This window comes from Vipera ursinii (assembly GCF_947247035.1).
Source record: "Vipera ursinii genome assembly, chromosome: 3".
NCBI lineage: Eukaryota > Metazoa > Chordata > Lepidosauria > Squamata > Viperidae > Vipera > Vipera ursinii.
Window position 1 is genome coordinate 13,211,444 of NC_139516.1, and position 16,850 is coordinate 13,228,293.

Consider the following 16,850-nt stretch of genomic DNA (forward strand, 5'->3'; position numbering starts at 1 on the left):
AATAATAATAATAATAATAATAATAATAATAATAATAATAATAATAATAATAAAGTTGGAAGGGACCTTGGAGGTCATCTAGTCCAACCCCCTGCTCAGGCAGGAAACTTTATAGTCCAGGGGTCTTCAAACTTGGTCCTTTTATGACTTGAGGACTTCAACTCCCAGAATTCCTAAGATAGGCATGCTGGGTGTAGAATTCTGGGAGTTGAAGTCCACAAGTCATAAAAGGGCCAAGTTTGAAGACCACTGCCTTATACCATTTCAGGCAAATGGCTATCCAGTCTCTTCTTATAAATTATGGAAGTTTCTCGTCCACCTCACTGAGGTTCCCAGGGCCACAGTGCTGTTAATGGAATTATTACTAATGGAATAATTATTAACGGAATAATATTCCATTGATATTCTATTAATGGAAACCATGGGGAGGAAGGGACGCCGCGCATCTCGCCTCCCCGCAGTCACGGCCGGCTCTGCCCCAAGCTTAAGCGAGACCGTTACCTGTTTACGCAGGCGCAGCCGGGCACCCCTCTCAAAGGGCCGGGTGAAAAGAAAAAAAAAGGAACGTTGATTTCTGTTCTGACGTCACCGGCCCTGAATAGGAAACTGCCCTATCCGAGGCCTCCCCGACGCTTGACCCCACCCACTCGTCTGCGGCCTCTCCTGGCGCCAGCCGCGCAAGCGCCTTTGGGTCTCTGCCTCGCCCGGCTTCTTCGGCGCCGCAACCTCTCCGCCGAGTTCCTGCTCAGTCTCGGCGGGCTGGCGAAGGAAGCGTCTCCGAAGAGGGTTGGGAGGAAGCACCGCCGCCCTCACGATGAAGATCTGGACCTCGGAGCACACCTTCGAGTGAGTGGCCGAGGCGTCTGAGCAGCGAAGGGCTCCGGTGGGGGGGGCGAACCGGGGAGCAGCGGCGGGGTCACTCGGGTAACGGAAGCTCCCATTCCATCCCGGCGGGGGAGCCGTGAAGGCTGGACAGTCCTTCGACCCCCCCCCCGGGGGAGAGCGTTGGTCTTCGCCTGCGGCCGTCAGCCTCTCTTCATTTTCTCCCCGCGTCGCTGGGCGCGGGGAAATGCGCCAGGGCTGACCTTGGCGGAGAAGGTGCGGGCTTCCTCCCCCAAGGCGAGGGACTGCAGGGCCCATCATCCTCCCAGGCCGAGTGAGGGGGTGTTCACGGGAGGTCCAAGCCTCCCACATTTGCTCGGGAGGAGGCTTGGAGCTTTGCAGCCCTCGGCTCCTTTTCTTTCCCTTGGCAACCTTGGCTCTTTTATGACTCGTGGACTTCAACTCCCAGAATTCCTGAGCCAGCTGTGCTGGCTCAGGAATTCTGGGAGTTGAAGTCCACGAGTCATAAAAGAGCCAAGGTTGCCTACCCCTGGTTTTTTAGGCCAATATTATCTCTTGAGTGGCAACCAACTCTCAGGGTTTCCCAGCTCCTCATGACTTTGTTAAGCACTGAAGCTGAAAGAAGCCACCAGGAGACATGGCAGGACCTGTGCTGGCTCAGGAATTCTGGGAGTTGAAGTCCACGAGTCATAAAAGAGCCAAGGTTGCCTACCCCTGGTTTTTTAGGCCAATATTATCTCTTGAGTGGCAACCAACTCTCAGGGTTTCCCAGCTCCTCATGACTTTGTTAAGCACTGAAGCTGAAAGAAGCCACCAGGAGACATGGCAGGACCTGTGCTGGCTCAGGAATTCTGGGAGTTGAAGTCCACGAGTCATAAAAGAGCCAAGGTTTGCCTACCCCTGGTTTAGGCCAATATTATCTCTTGAGTGGCAACCAACTCTCAGGGTTTCCCAGCTCCTCATGACTTTGTTAAGCACTGAAGCTGAAAGAAGCCACCAGGAGACATTGCAGGACCTGTGCTGGCTCAGGAATTCTGGGAGTTGAAGTCCACGAGTCATAAAAGAGCCAAGGTTGCCTACCCCCTGCCCCAAGGGGATTTCGAAGGAAGGAAGAAACAGCGCACCTGTCTTAGGGGAGGCCGCGAAGGGCGCTCTCCTGGCTGAGCATCTCGTTTCCAAAAGGTTGCTTCTTTTGTACAAAGAATGTTGAAACGTGCAGCAGGCTTGATTTTTTATATAAACGCCGAGATCGGGAAAGGGAAAGAGAGGGGGAGGGGAGGAGCAAACGCGGAAGAGATGGTCGTTTCTCAGCCACAGGAATTCTAGTTTAACAATGCCAGGATTTAGCTTTCAGTCCTTGCAAGCCGTGTTTTTTGTTTACAGTGTGATTGCGACAAAATGGTTGGTCCTGGAGAATTACAGCATTAAAAATAATAATAATAATAATAATTAATAATGTTGGAAGGGACCTTAGAGGTCATCTAGTCCAACCCCCTGCTCAGGCAGGAAACCCTATACCATTTCAGACAAATGGTTGTCCAGTCTCTTCTTAAAAACTTCCAGTGTTGGAGCGTCCACAACTGCTTCTCTCTTTGATTAGTTTCCACCTGTTGCTTCTTGTCCTGCCTTCAGGTGCTTTTGGAGAATAGCTTGACTCCCTCTTCTATGTGGCAGCCCCTGAGATATTGGAAGACTCCTATCATGTCACCCCTCATCCTTTTCTTCATTAAACTAGACATACCCAATCCCAGCAACTGTTCTTTCTGTTTTAGCCTCCAGTCCCCCGATCATCTTTGTTGCTCCTCTGTACTCTTTCCAGAGTCTCAACATATTTTTTACATCGTGGTGACGATGTTTTGTGTGCGTGTAGTTGTGTACGCGTGAAAGGATTCATTTAGCCCACTCTAAATTCAACCCCTTGCTAGATTCTAGATGTTACCCCCTGTTGAGGGAGCCTTGTACGGTAGTATTTGATTACTTTTGATCCAGAAACACAAGTATACAGAACTAGCCAATGAAATCTTTTTTTGTGTATAAGATTTCCCTCACTTAACTTGGAATTATCCCTTTTCCTGACTTGATAGAATATATGTACCGGTAACTAGTTTTATGTACTTGAGCAGCTTAAGGTAGCTTTTTTGTTTCTGTAACTCAGTTTACTTGTTTTGTCAGCTACCTCTGCATTGGGGGATTGGGTGTGGGACTGAGGTATTTTACATATGATGCCTTTCAATCCAGACTACTGCAGAAGATTTTTGGAAATGCTACATAGACTAACTTGACCCTGAAGGAAAGGCTAGATGTAACTATTTTGCTGAAAGTATTTGCTGACTCTGAAGGTTATCTACATATTTTCTGGGGGAAGATGGTTATCTTTTTCACAATACTTCTATCTGTACAATAGCCTATAATTGTATAGGTGAGATGGTGATGTTATTGGATGAATATTAATTTTTAACTTAAATTATTAATCTTTAACCTTTTAAATAGCACCATTCATTTAGAACTGAAGAAGCTTCTTGGATGGGAAGTGAAACATCTTCAAACAAAGAATTCCAGTCTCCTTTTTGAAAAAGAACCTTTGGGATAACCTTTTAAACATTTTTTCAGGTGCTTTGATATGATTATTAGTGAAATACTTAAATTAACCTTGTTGGAGACTTGATAACATATACACATGCACACACACCAAAAACACATGGCTTGTTGTCAGACTATGTTGGGGCGATTGAGATTTTTTTAAAAAAATTGACCCATGAAGAACAAACAAAATGGTAATTGCTGGTTGCCCATCCATGCATTATGTAGCCTAATGAAAGATGGTCACCCTTGTGTTTTTGTTTTATAGTCACCCCTGGAAGACTGTTACTACAGCTGCTATGCAGAAATACCCCAATCCCATGAATCCCAGCGTAGTTGGAGTTGACGTTTTGGACCGGCATGTAGATACTAATGGAAAATTACATAGCCACCGGCTGCTGAGTACAGAATGGGGAATGCCCTCAATTGTAAAATCGGTAAGAGCCATACCAAGAGTTAGGGCTTTCAATAGTTTTCTTTGAATGTTTGTCATATGATTTTGGTTTTACAAAATATAGCTTATAGTCCACATTGCAGCATTTTCCATTATGTTTTCTTTAGAATTTCTGTTTTTTAAGTTACAAAAGTAGATATTTCCATAATTGAGCAGTATTCAGAATTTGAATAGACCAAATTCTCACATAGAGTTAGTATTGCATATTCATTTAGTTTTTTATAATAAAGATGACTGGTACATTGGATTGTGCAGCAGCTCTTTATAGCTGATGAATGAATTCATTGTTCCTATTACATCATAAACAACTGCATGTTACAGCAAATTGAATTGCTTTATTGTTCCTTTTTTCCTCAGATTACATCCCTTATGCTGTTTTGGATAGCATGAAAATTAGTTGGTCAAGTAATTTCAATTTTAGCAACACAAACACATAAGGACAATTTTTATACAAATGTCAGTTTAAATGCAGAAAAGTTTTATAAATAGAGAAAGAAATGGTGGTTATAAATACATATTTATTAATTTATATATTTCTATACATTTATACTAGACAACTCACAACCCCATTGAGTCTTCCTTTCAGAAATATTTCCTTTCTTCAATAGAAAAACACAATAACCACAAGCAGGTGAAAAATCATGGGAGCAGGAGCAATTTTTGACTTTCTAACTGGCTTTCCCATTGACTTTGTGGAAAGCTGGCAGAGAATACAGAAAATCACACTCACACAACTGTGACAAAGTTGCAACAGCCACAAGTTTGTGAATACAATTGGTGTGAAGATCCTTAAAATTTCAGTTACATGGGATTAATGCAGAGGTCCCCAACCTTTTGAGCACCAGGGACCGGTTCTGTGGAGAGAGGTTTTTCTACGGATCAGAGGGGGTGTGGTTTAATATACTGCCTGCATCTTGCAGATGGGGCTTTGCTTGTAGAATTTGAATAGAAAATATTGGAGAGAGTTAACTAATTAGGGCATTTCTTACATAGTTTTACTGATTTTTTTTACATGGATAAAAGATAAATATGAAAGCATATAAAAAAGAGGAAAGATAAAAGAAAAAGTATGAAAAGTAAGTTAGAAAAAGAAAGGTAATTAAGGAAGTGCCTTTCAGTTTCCTTTGCAGCAGTTACAAACACTTTCCATCCTCCCTCCTTAACGTTCTCCCATCAGCAAATCCATATATCACCATTTCATTTTTACCCATTTTCAGCATCAAGTTCACAAGCAACAATATTTCCAGTCTTTTGTAAAAAAAAATACTTATTGCTTTTAATACCTGATTGGGCAGCTCAGTCTTGCCTTTTCTGCTAATTCTTTCATGTTTATAATCCATTCTTCCATCATGCGTATATATCTAGGGCGTGTCATAGTTGTAAATGGACAATTGAATTTTGCATAAGTATTAAGGGTGTATGCATTTGATTCATACTTGGTTTGAAAGAGATTCAGTTAAATCAGGGTACAGAAGCAGGAAAATCCAATTTATATTTTAAAACAACCGTTATGGAAGGGGAACTCGATGCAAGAGGAGGAAAATTCTAGATTTTTTGTTTCTTTTATTTTATGCGCCCGAAACAGCATAATGTAATTCAGCTTTTGATGCTCTGCTTATGTCACAATGCAGCTAATGCTATATTTATCTTCTAGCTTATTGGTGCTTGTAGAATGAGAACCTATGTTCAAGAACACTCTGTAGTTGACCCAGTTGAGAAAACAATGGAGCTCAAGTCTATTAATGTAAGTATTACAAAAATGAAATTAAGCATTTCTAGTAGACTTAATTCCTATGATGTCATACTTCCAAATATCTCTTCAGAAGTCCTTAGCATTTCAGATTTTTCTCAGGAAGTATCTGTTTTGTACTTCGTAAAATTGACTGTCTTTTCTAAAATGGTATCCTTCCAAGTGAAACGGATTACTTCATTATTATAGCTGTAGATCATAATGCATTTGTGTGTGTCATGTGGTCTTAAGAGAATGTGCAATGAAATCTGTATCTGAGGAAGCCAATGTAATCTATGTTTATTGAATTATGGTCTCACAAGTTAATTGTGTTCACTGAATTATTTTTTAATGCTGACGCTTAAATTTCTTGTAGATTTCATTTACAAATCTGGTGTCAGTAGATGAGAGACTAATTTATAAGCCACATCCTCAAGAGCCAGAAAAGTAAGTAATGTATTTTCACAATTTTATTCTATTTAACTTTATTGTGTGAAATACAGTAGCTCATTTAAAAATAATCAAAATAGTGCTTAACATACTTGGACTAATACATGTCAGTTGCCGAGCGCCTGATGTTTGATCATGTGACCATACAGATGTTGCAATGATTGTAGCATTAGCACTTAGACTTATATACTGCTTCATAGTGCTTTACAGCCCTCTCTAAGCAGCTTACAGAGTCAGCATACTTGTCCCCAACAATCTGGGTCCTCATTTTACTGACTTCAAAAGGATGGAAGGCTGAGTCAACCTTGAGTCTCTCAGAATCGAACTGCTGGCAGTTGGCAGAATTAGCCTGCAATACTGCATTCTAATCACCATACCACCACGTGAAAAACAATCATCAATCACTTTTCAGTGCCATTGTGACTTCAAACAGTCACTAAACAAATAGTTATAAGTCAAACATTACCTGCACTACATTTTATTACGGCAGAAAACAGCAGTCTTTTCAGTAATCATTGTCAAAAGGAATTCCAAGAGCCATACACACAAACACAGAAATGCACACCCACACCTTAGGGTTTAAAACAGTTCTGAGATTATTGGTTGCCCACTCCCTACTATGTAGTGTATCTATGAACACACTATCCCTGTGGAAATTGATTGGTTGTTCTTGTAATATGTGGAATTTTTTATAGATGTAGAAAGAATGAAATAGCTCCTTATTACATTTTGAGAAATAAATTGGTAAACTATTGTCATTTTTTTTTCCATAGAACTATTTTGACTCAAGAAGCAACCATTTGTGTAAAAGGAGTTAGTCTCAGCAGTTACTTAGAAGGACTAATGGAAAACACAATTTCTTCTAATGCCAAAAAAGTATGTATTACTAACTTACTTTGAGAAGACAGGAGAGAATAGAGGTTGAGCATCAAAACTTTGCAAAAAATGTGAACTTGAAAGTTGTGAATATGAAAAGGGAACTCAGATCTTCACAGAGGCTGCAACTTTTACTGCTAACATTGAAAAAATAGCCATATGAATGATTCTTGTATTTATATTAGAGAACTAGCAAGGCAGATGGATAAAGACATCAGTGTATTTCTGCTTTCAATGTTGGGATGGAATGAAAATATGAGATTATTAAGGGCTGTGCTGCATTTTAATGTGGTAAGAGGACAGGAAGGCCTGGAGGAACGTTGTCCATAGGGTCGCGATGGGTCGGACACGACTTCGCAACTAACAACAACATTTTAATGAATATTACTATTTCAAACTTGAGTATATCCTGAATGATTACTAATGAAAGTAATTCAACTGTGAGATTAACACTGATTTTTTTTTCACAAATGAAGGCAGACTTAGGTGTCCCAGGATAATGTTACAGGATCCAATCTGGGTCTGTCATTGGGACCAGAGGGTTTAGTCTTCTGATCTTTTGGACTCATGCTGGAGCCCATCCTCAGGGAAGTCCTCTCGTACCAAAAGGAAGACTAAACTAGTCCCGACGACTGACCCAGATTGGATCCTGTAACACAGGGGTCCCCAATCTCCGGTCCGTGGACCGGTCCCGGTCCGTGGCATGCCAGCAACCAGTCCACACAAACAAGCAAAGCCCCATCCATGAGATGCAGGCAGCACACAAAAGCAAGCCCCCTCCAGTCCGGAGGAAAAACCTTTCTCCACGGAACTGGTCCCCGGTGCCCAAAAGGTTGGGGACCTCTGCTGTTAACATATTTTTTTCGCAGTTAATCTGTTTGGATAATATATTACTTTTAGTCATTTAATCAATGTTTACAAGAATTAAAAAAAGAAAAGATAACAATATTGAGCATATAGGTCAGCGGTTCCCAACCTATATTCTATACCCTGCACCCCTAGAACACTTCTGGTATATTCTCGCACCCCTTACAAAGGTTCAAAATAACGGCAATGAATTCTGCATATACACTATAATTTTGAAAACCCAAGTTTTTGCGCCCCCCTGGAATATCGTCTTGCACCCCCAGGGGGTGCAAGTACCCCCGGTTGGGAACCCCTGATATAGGTGATAAGCATAACGAGTATTGTGAATAATTATCTTGAGAAGTGTTGAGGTAGAAGATTGGATCTTTTCTTAATTCAAGCATCACAATCAAAATTAATGACATCAGGCCAGAAACATTCTTGCAAAGTAACTAACAGAGATTCATCCATACAGAATAGACTTCCTAAATAGCAGTTTAGTAAATGAAATGTGGATATTTCATAATTAACATATTTGTCAAGTGATGCTGAAATTTATGGCCCACATCTATGTAAGAGGCAACAGAACCTAAGAAGCTTTTGTGGCCTAGTGGAATTTTTCCCAGTTTAGATCAGGAGTCCTCAAACCTGGCCACTTTAAGCCTGGCTGGGGAATTCAGGGAGTTGAAGTCCACAAGTCTTAAAGTGGCCAAGTTTGAGGACTCCCGATTTAGATTCTTCCTTCATTATTATATTATCTATTTCAGCTATGAACAGCAAGATAGTCATATGTGGTATCTTTTTTCATCAGTTTTCCCAATCACTTTTACATTTCCAGTGGGTAACTTTTCCTTTGGGTTGACCTGTTTTTCCATGACTCTGTGCATGACTTCTCTTTCCTTACTTCCTTCCGAGTCAAGGTGTTCATGGTATTCACACCATGATTAAAATGTATCGTGGTAAAAACCAAAGGTAGCTGCCAATAGGTAATATAAGTTAAATGCTTCCAAAAGCCTGAGCAAACAGATTTTATTTTTATTTCATTTTATTTTTAAAAAAGGCTACTGAAATATGATCACCTGACCACGTTCTTGAGTTTGGGAGCCATCACAATAAAAAAGAAAGCTTATTCTGAATACAACATAGAGACTTTACACCTTTTAACCTAGTGGTTCTAAATGTTAAAGTAATACCAATATAAATTAATATTTATGATCACACTCATTTCTGTAAATTTATTTATTTATTTATTTATTTATTAGTTTTTATAAACCGCCCTTCTCCCGAGGGACTCGGGGCGGTGTACAGAGGAAGGAAGGTATACAGATCGAACAATAAAAATAATAAGAAACACTAATGAACACAAACTGGGACCCCAATTAACGCTATCATGCCAGGCCAGCCTGCTGAAACAGGAAAGTTTTTAAGTCGCGACGGAAGGTACGGAGGTCAGGGGCCATCCGGAATTCTGTTGGTAAGGTGTTCCAGAGGGCTGGCGCACCCACTGAGAATGCCCTCCCCCTGGGGGCCACCAGCCGACATTCCTTGAGCGGTGGCACCCTGAGGAGGCCCTCTCTGTGGGAGCGCACAGGACGGTGGGGTGCTGACATCGGCAGAAGGTGCTCCCGAAGGTAGTCCGGACCCATGCCATGTAGGGCTTTGTAAGTCATCGTTAGCACCTTGAACTTCACACGGAAGGCAGCCGGAAGCCAGTGCAGCGCACGGAGGAGAGGTGTGATATGGGAGTATCGGGAGGCTCCCAAGAGTGTCCGTGCCGCCGCACTTTGCACCAGTTGAAGCTTCCGAGTGGATCTCAAGGGCAGCCCCATGTAGAGAGCGTTACAATAGTCTAGGCGAGATGTCACAAGGGCATGGGTGACTGTACGTAAGGAATCCAGGTCCAGATAAGGCCGTAGTTGGCGAATTAGTCGAACCCGGGAGAAGGCCCCCTTGGTCACAGCTCCAATGTGGTCTTCCAGGGAGAGCTGCGAGTCTAGGAGGACACCCAGGTTGCGGGCCCTATCAACAGGGGGAAGTAACTTGTCCCCAATGTTAAGCAGTGGGACGTTCTGAATCTCCTGGCTTCCCGGTACGTACAGCCATTCAGTCTTGTCCGGGTTCAGTTGAAGCCTGTTTCTCCCCATCCATTCCCGGACCGCTTTCAGGCAGCGGGACATCACGTCTAGGGCATCACTGATATTGTTTGGAGTTGAGATAAAAAGCTGGGTGTCATCAGCATACTGATGGTACCCTACTCCAAAACTGCGAATGATCTCACCCAGCGGTTTCATGTAGATGTTGAACAGGAGAGGCGAGAGGACCGACCCCTGAGGGACTCCGCAAGCGAGAGGCCTCGGGGTCGACCTCTGTCCCCCTGTCAGCACCGACTGCGAGCGACCCTGGAGAAAGGAGGAGAACCAACGCAGAACCGTGCCTCCCACTCCCAGTCCCCTGAGGCGTCGCAGCAAGATACCATGGTCGATGGTATCGAAAGCCGCCGAGAGGTCTAATAAGACTAGGACAGAGGAATGGCCCCTGTCCCGGGCTCTCCAGAGATCATTCATCAGAGCGACCAATGCCGTCTCCGTGCTGTAGCCCGGTCTGAAACCCGATTGGTACGGGTCTAGATAAACCGCTTCATCCAGGATCTGAGGAAGTTGGTGCGCCACCACGCTCTCAACAACCTTCGCAAGGAAGCGAAGATTGGAGACTGGACGAAAGTTATTCAAAGAGGATGGGTCCAAGGTGGGCTTCTTGAGGAGAGGTCTCACCACCGCCTCCTTCAAGGCGGTGGGGAAGTGACCCTCACTCAGAGAAGCAGAGATGACCGCTAGGAACCAGCCTCGTGTCGCCTCTCGAGCTGCATAGGCCAGCCAGGAAGGGCACGGGTCCAGTAAGCATGTGGAGGAGCTTAACCTTCTCATAATCCTGTCCACTTCCTTAGGAGTTACAGGATCAAATTCTTCCCAGATGACGTCGACAAGACTGTCCATGTCTTGTTCTTCCATCTCAGCCCAGTTGGAGTCCAGACCAGTTCGAATCCGAGCGATTTTATCCAGCAGATATTGACCAAATTCCTCGGCTCGACCCTGCAAGGGTTCCTCCCTCACCTCTTGGTTTAATAGGGAGCGAGTCACCCTGAACAAGGCAGCTGGGCGATTATCTGCGGACGCGATGAGGGTGGAAAAGTAGTTGGATTTTGCCACCCTTATCGCAGCGAGATAAGACCTGGTGAGGATTCTTAGTCGCAATCGGTCGGATTCGGATCGACTGGACCTCCAACGGCTCTCTAGGCCCCGTCTCCGACGCTTCATCTCCCGGAGCTCCTCGGTGAACCATGGGGCTCGCTGGGATCTGCGCCGGGTCAGAGGCCGCAAGGGTACAACTCGGTCCAGAGCCTCCGTGGCTGCCTTTTCCCAGGCTTCCACTAAGGCTTCCGCCGAGCCGTGAGCAGGGGGTGCATGCGAGTCCCTAAGCGCTGCCTGGAACTTATCAGGGTCCATTAGGCGCCTAGGGCGGTACCATCTGACTGGCACCGTGCACCCACGGTGGGGGGTGGCAAGGGAGAAGTCTAGCCGCAGGAGGTGGTGATCGGTCCATGACAGGGGCGTAACAGTTGTGGCACCCCCACCGACATCATCACGCCACCGTCCAGACAAGAACACCAAGTCTGGGTTGTGGCCTCTCTCATGAGTCGGCCCAGAAATTATTTGCAACAGGTCCATGGCCGTCATGGAAGCCATGAACTCCCGAGCCAGTTCGGACGATCCTCCCAGGGACGGTAGATTAAAGTCGCCCAAGACCATGAGTCTTGGGAATTCAACCACCAACCCTGAGAGGACATCGAGTAGCTCGGGTAGGGCCGCCGCTGCACGATTAGGTGGTAGGTACGCCAGCAGCAGACCCAGCTGCGCCCCTGGGCCGAATCTCAGTAGGAGAGACTCACACCCGACCATCTGAGGGACGGTGGTCTCTCGCGGGCTAAGGGATTCCCTGATGATAACTGCCACTCCCCCGCCCCTCCCATGAGCCCGGGGCTGGTGCAGTACCTGGAAACCTGGCGGGCAGAGGTCAACCAGAGGAACACCCCCCTCTGGGCCCAGCCAGGTTTCCGTGATGCAGGCCAGGTCCGCATGCTCACTCTCCAATAGGTCACGAATGAGGTGAGCTTTGTTGGCTGCGGACCTTGCATTCAGGTAGACCAGCCTCAGCATGGGAGGGTGCGCACCTTTGCTCCCGGGTCCTCCGGGGGAGAACAGAGGGTCGGAGCGTCTCACCGCCTTTACAGAGCGGAGATGACACTCCCGGTGACGATACGGCCCTCTGTCTGTGCACCTTCTGCCATTCCCCACCATCCTAGGGATGGGACGTTCGTCAGTACGCCACTGGGTGTTATCGGCGACTGGCCCTCGTTGTACGCCGTCGCGAACGGCCGTGGGCCTGGCATGCGTTATGGTGGCTGGAAGGTGTGCCTTTCCCGCGCAACCATAGTCTCCTCCCTCCCCCCTCCCTAACCCCACAAAAAACTTAGCTAAGAACTTAATCAGGGGCCTCTTGATGGGAATGTGCTGGAGGCCCCTGACCCTGCCCGGCCATCTCTCAGAGGCCCAGTGGTTGGGCCCGTCATCAAGATTGGATGTGATGCAGGCGGGTCGCACCCAGGAGAGTGGGGAACCCCTGAGGGCGTGCAGTGCTATGCTAGAGTATTGAACGGGCATAGTCACAGGTGGTTCCGGGAAGGCTGTCCCCTGGATGGTGAATTTGCAGGAGGGTCGAGCCGGGTAGGTGCGTATCTGGATCGTCGCCCTGCCACTTCCACTTGGCCGGGCGAACCCCCAGAAGCAGGCCACTCCTCATCCTCTCACGATGGGCTGTGTCTCTGCTTCCGGAGGTGGTCCAGAACGTACTCTGGGTGAGGCATACCCCATAGAGCTCTCACCACTATGGGGTAGCAGGTGTATGGCCCAGCCACTCTGCCACCGTGGCTAGCACCCAGGCCCGTTATGTCCTGTGGGGAGAGAATGGGCAAAGATGGGTGAGAATGGGCAGAAGGCAGGATGGAGGGATCCATTAATTGGCGTCAGCTCCGGTGGTTCAGCCGCCCCAAACAGTTCCCTCCCTGATCCTCTGGGCGTTGTTCCCGGCCGCAGTTCCATGGCCCCTATTGGTTGGGGACCGTCCAGAGCGTGGCATCTCAGAGGTACGGGAGTCCCTGGTGTCATGCCCCTGGTGTTGCCGTCTCCGATCAAGATGTTTCGAGGAGGTGGGTCGGGCCGTCGCCTCCATTGTCCAGCGTCTCCTTTGGTGCGCATCTTTCGGAGGCACCGTCCAGGGGCAGCCCACGGTGGTCGAGACGCCGCACCGCTGCTCTTACCGCCGAAGATGCCGCCGCCACCCGGGAGCCGGTCAGGGGCAGAGCAGAGCCTTCGGCCCCTCCTGTATGGCTGCGAGGGCTGCCGTGGTCCAGGGTTGTTGTGGTCCAGGGGCGGGTCTCTCACCTCCGGCGCCGCCGATGCCTCCGCCTCCGCCACCCAGCTGGTCCAGCTGGTCCGCGGCGTCTCCGCTGATAACCTGGAGACGCCGCCGTCGCCCGGGAGCCGGGGGGGGGGGGCGGGGCAGAGCAGAGCCTCCGGCCCCTCCTGGATGGCTGTCGTGGTCCAGGGGCGGGACTCTCACCTCCGGCGCCGCCGATGCCTCCGCCTCCGCCACCCAGCTGGTCCAGCTGGTCCGCGGCGTCTCCGCTGATAACCTGGAGACGCTGCCGTCGCCCGGGAGCCGGTGGGGGGGCCGGGGCAGAGCAGAGCCTCCGGCCCCTCCTGGATGGCTGCGACGGCTGCCGTGGTCCAGGGGCGGGTCTCTCACCTCCGGCGCCGCCGATGCCTTCGCCTCCGCCACCCAGCTGGTCCAGCTGGTCCGCGGCGTCTCCGCTGATAACCTGGAGACGCCGCCGTCGCCCGGGAGCCGGTGGGGGGGCCGGGGCAGAGCAGAGCCTCCGGCCCCTCCTCGATGGCCGGGGGGGGGCCTGGAGGCGCCCCGCCGCCATCGCCATCGCCGTTGCCAGCCTCCCTGGATCCACGACCAGCCTGGGGGCTTGAAAAAAAAAAAAAAAAAAAATCGTTGCCGCAGCCGCTGCCATCCTTCCCGCCGGGGCCTCCGCCGCACAGCTGATCGGCGGAGGCGCCGCCCTTGCTCAGCAGTTGACAGCGGCAGAGGCAGGGCGGAGGGTGCTGGCTCCGTTATAACGGTCGCCAGCGGCCCAGGCGGCGGGGCAGGGGTGTCCTGGCACCCCTGCAGTTGTTCCGGGAGGCAGCGGGTGGCATAGTTACCCAGCTGTTTTGCCCGAAATTCTTGCCCCACCCCAGGGGTCCATTGACGTCCCTGGGGGGCTCCTGGGGGGACGCCTTACTGTTGGGGGCTACGGAGCTCTCCCCAGCGCGTCCGCCATCTTCGGAGCCGGAAAAAAAAAAAAAAAAAATTACTATGATCTCTGAGATACGTGGACTTGTTTCAATGAAGAATGTGTGTCTTTACAGGGACGTGAAGCATTGGAATGGGTAATCAGCAAACTTAATGTGGAAATAGAAGAATTCACTTCTTCAGCGAGAGGAAATATGAGAACTCCAATGGCAGCAGCAGCCTTTGTGGAAGAATAAGTCTCTATAGAAGCTACACCAAGTTGTTAGGCCAGAAAATTCGAAAGGAACACTGTCAAGCTTCCTCAAAGCTGGAAATATTTATTCTTATACTATTTAAAAATAGATCTGTAGTTTAGATTTTTAAATTAAAATTTTGGAGAGAACTTGCCTAAATCTGTACCTGAAGGTAACATGCATGACTTTCTGTTGAATTGTACATTCCTTAAACTGGAATACCGGCATTCAAGACTGTGATTGCAGAATATATTCTGGACACAGGATTTTTGAGTAGTTTGTTACAGGGGTCGGCTTTGAAGAACAAAAACTATTACTTGAACTATGATCTAAAGTGCTTTTTTATAGGCTGTTTTCATGAAAGTTACAATTTGTTAACCTGAGAAGTTTGATACTTAACATTCATGTTTACAGAAGCTCCATCATTTTGAAAACTATTCTGAACGTGGCAGAAATTGCATGCTATGTAATTAAAACAGATATGAACTAAAAGTGGCTTAACACAAAATTTTACAATTTCGGTTTTTCAAAGTCTCTACTTGGTAAAGATGGTTAAATTGTTGAACAATGCAACTTGGTGAACTTATTTATTTTGGTCCCACGTTTTCTAAGAATCAGAAATTGCATACTACATTCATAAGTAGAAACCACTCCTCCCTTTTAAAATGCATAATCATGATTTATGTACTCTACACAACCGAAGTCTCTTAAATTGTATTTGTTTCTCTTTACACACACGTACACACATTTTGTTTTGTTCCTTGCTATATATCTGTACTGTCCTACCTTTTATCTACAAATCTAGGTACTTCAGAGCAAATATATATAAATGCCATAGGTAAAAGAATAGTTCACTTCCAACATCAACATCTTTCTTCACAGGGGAGTATTTATATATTCAAAAACTGGAAAACCCAAAAGGCTTTTATGTCTAATACAGGTACAATGTAAAACTGAAGTATCTTTGATGAGCAGGACAATAGTAGAACTCTGGTATCTGTCATACATGACAAGAATTAATGAGTTGTAGACTTATCTTAATTTTTGAATTCTGATTCCTTTAATACTTTCATCTGTGGTGTTTAGCATGGAATATTTTGTTCTTAACGTCTGTAAATACTACAATATGGACCTGAAACTAGTTTTAAAAGTTAACATTTCAGTAGAAGGTACTGATTCTTGTGAGATGAGGTGTGATTGCAAACATTTACTGATGCTTTTAAATGTTAAATATTTTTCTACTGGATTATGTTTTGTCTTTTTCATTTTTATGAATTGCAAAAACATTTTATAGAGACAATGCTATTAAAAAAGGTTGTTTGATACTCTAATCTCTGTTTTCATTAAGTCAAATACTACTCCTTGATTAATGAACGGCAGCCACCCAGGTTGACCATGGTGAATGGGGAGGTCTCATTCAGGCAATAGAAACAGACTCCAAAGGGTTTGGAAGAGGGAGAGGATCTGTCTTGTCCAGAAGCCCTAATACATTTAAGAAAGTCAAAGCAGCAGCCTGTGGGCAGTCTGCTGAAATTCTGTATATATTCAGTTTCCTTTTGATTTTGAATTACCGGTATGTATGTATGACTACTGCTTTTCTTTGTTTTACCCAATCATCCCTTTTCTAAATTTTTTCCTAACCCATTAGCAGCACTAGGTGCATTAAAGTGTAGTTTGCTAAAGGGACATTAAAGTGTAATTTGTTTGGCCCTATATGAAAGGTCCACAACTGGCTGGCTACTCATTCTGAGAATCTATATCAGGGGTGCCAAACTCGCAACTTCACGTGACATGTCGTAACTTTTTTCCCATTGCCAGCAATGGGGTGGGCGCAGTTTTAGCATGACGCATCCGGCCCATAGGCTGGCAATTTCACACCCCTGATCTATATTAATGGCTCTGCAGTGAGCATTCATTCATTTACTCATTCATTCTTTCAGTTTATATGGCCGCTCATCTCAGATTCATTTCTCTGGGCAGTTAACAATAGTTAAAAGCAACATAAGCTCACCTGTAACAAATTTAACAGTCATTGTATGGGCTCAGATACACTTTCTGACGACTGTTGGATTAGTTGGATTTATAGCCCAATTTCATTTTGTGCAACCCAGGACAACAGACATAATGCTCCCTATTTTCACCATAACAGTATCCCTGTGAGGCACATCCATCTAAGACACTGGCAGAAATTCCAATCTCAACTTAGGTTATAGGTCTATGCCAATTTAGACAAGTCGGCGTCCAGTCTCTTCTTTAAAAACCCCAGTGAGAAGTACCCACAACTTCTTGAAGGCAAGCTGTTCCATTGGTTAATTGTCCTCACTGTTAGGAAGTTTCTCCTTAATTCCAAGTTGCTTCTCTCCTTGATCAGTTTCCATCCATTGTTTCTTGTCCTGCCCTCTGGTGCTTTGGAAAATCAGCT

At 46.2% G+C, this 16,850-nt stretch overlaps 2 protein-coding genes across 3 annotated transcripts in view; one reads left to right on the plus strand and one right to left on the minus strand.

Annotated features, from left to right (window-relative positions):
* TUBB1 (tubulin beta 1 class VI) overlaps window positions 1-16,850 on the minus strand; it is a 917,325-nt gene that overhangs the window by 885,412 nt on the left and 15,063 nt on the right. The window lies entirely within an intron of this gene.
* PRELID3B (PRELI domain containing 3B) lies at window positions 680-15,753 on the plus strand. 2 transcript variants are annotated; one of them, XM_083358772.1, is made up of 6 exons: window positions 680-846; window positions 3,692-3,860; window positions 5,532-5,621; window positions 5,983-6,053; window positions 6,830-6,932; window positions 14,312-15,753. In XM_083358772.1, the coding sequence occupies exons 1-6, from the start codon at window positions 815-817 to the stop codon at window positions 14,429-14,431; spliced, it is 585 nt and encodes a 194-aa protein (XP_083214898.1). In that variant the 5' UTR covers window positions 680-814; the 3' UTR covers window positions 14,432-15,753. The 2 variants fall into 2 exon arrangements, with proteins under 2 accessions (XP_083214898.1, XP_083214899.1); XM_083358773.1 differs by lacking the exon at window positions 680-846 and adding an exon at window positions 3,349-3,453.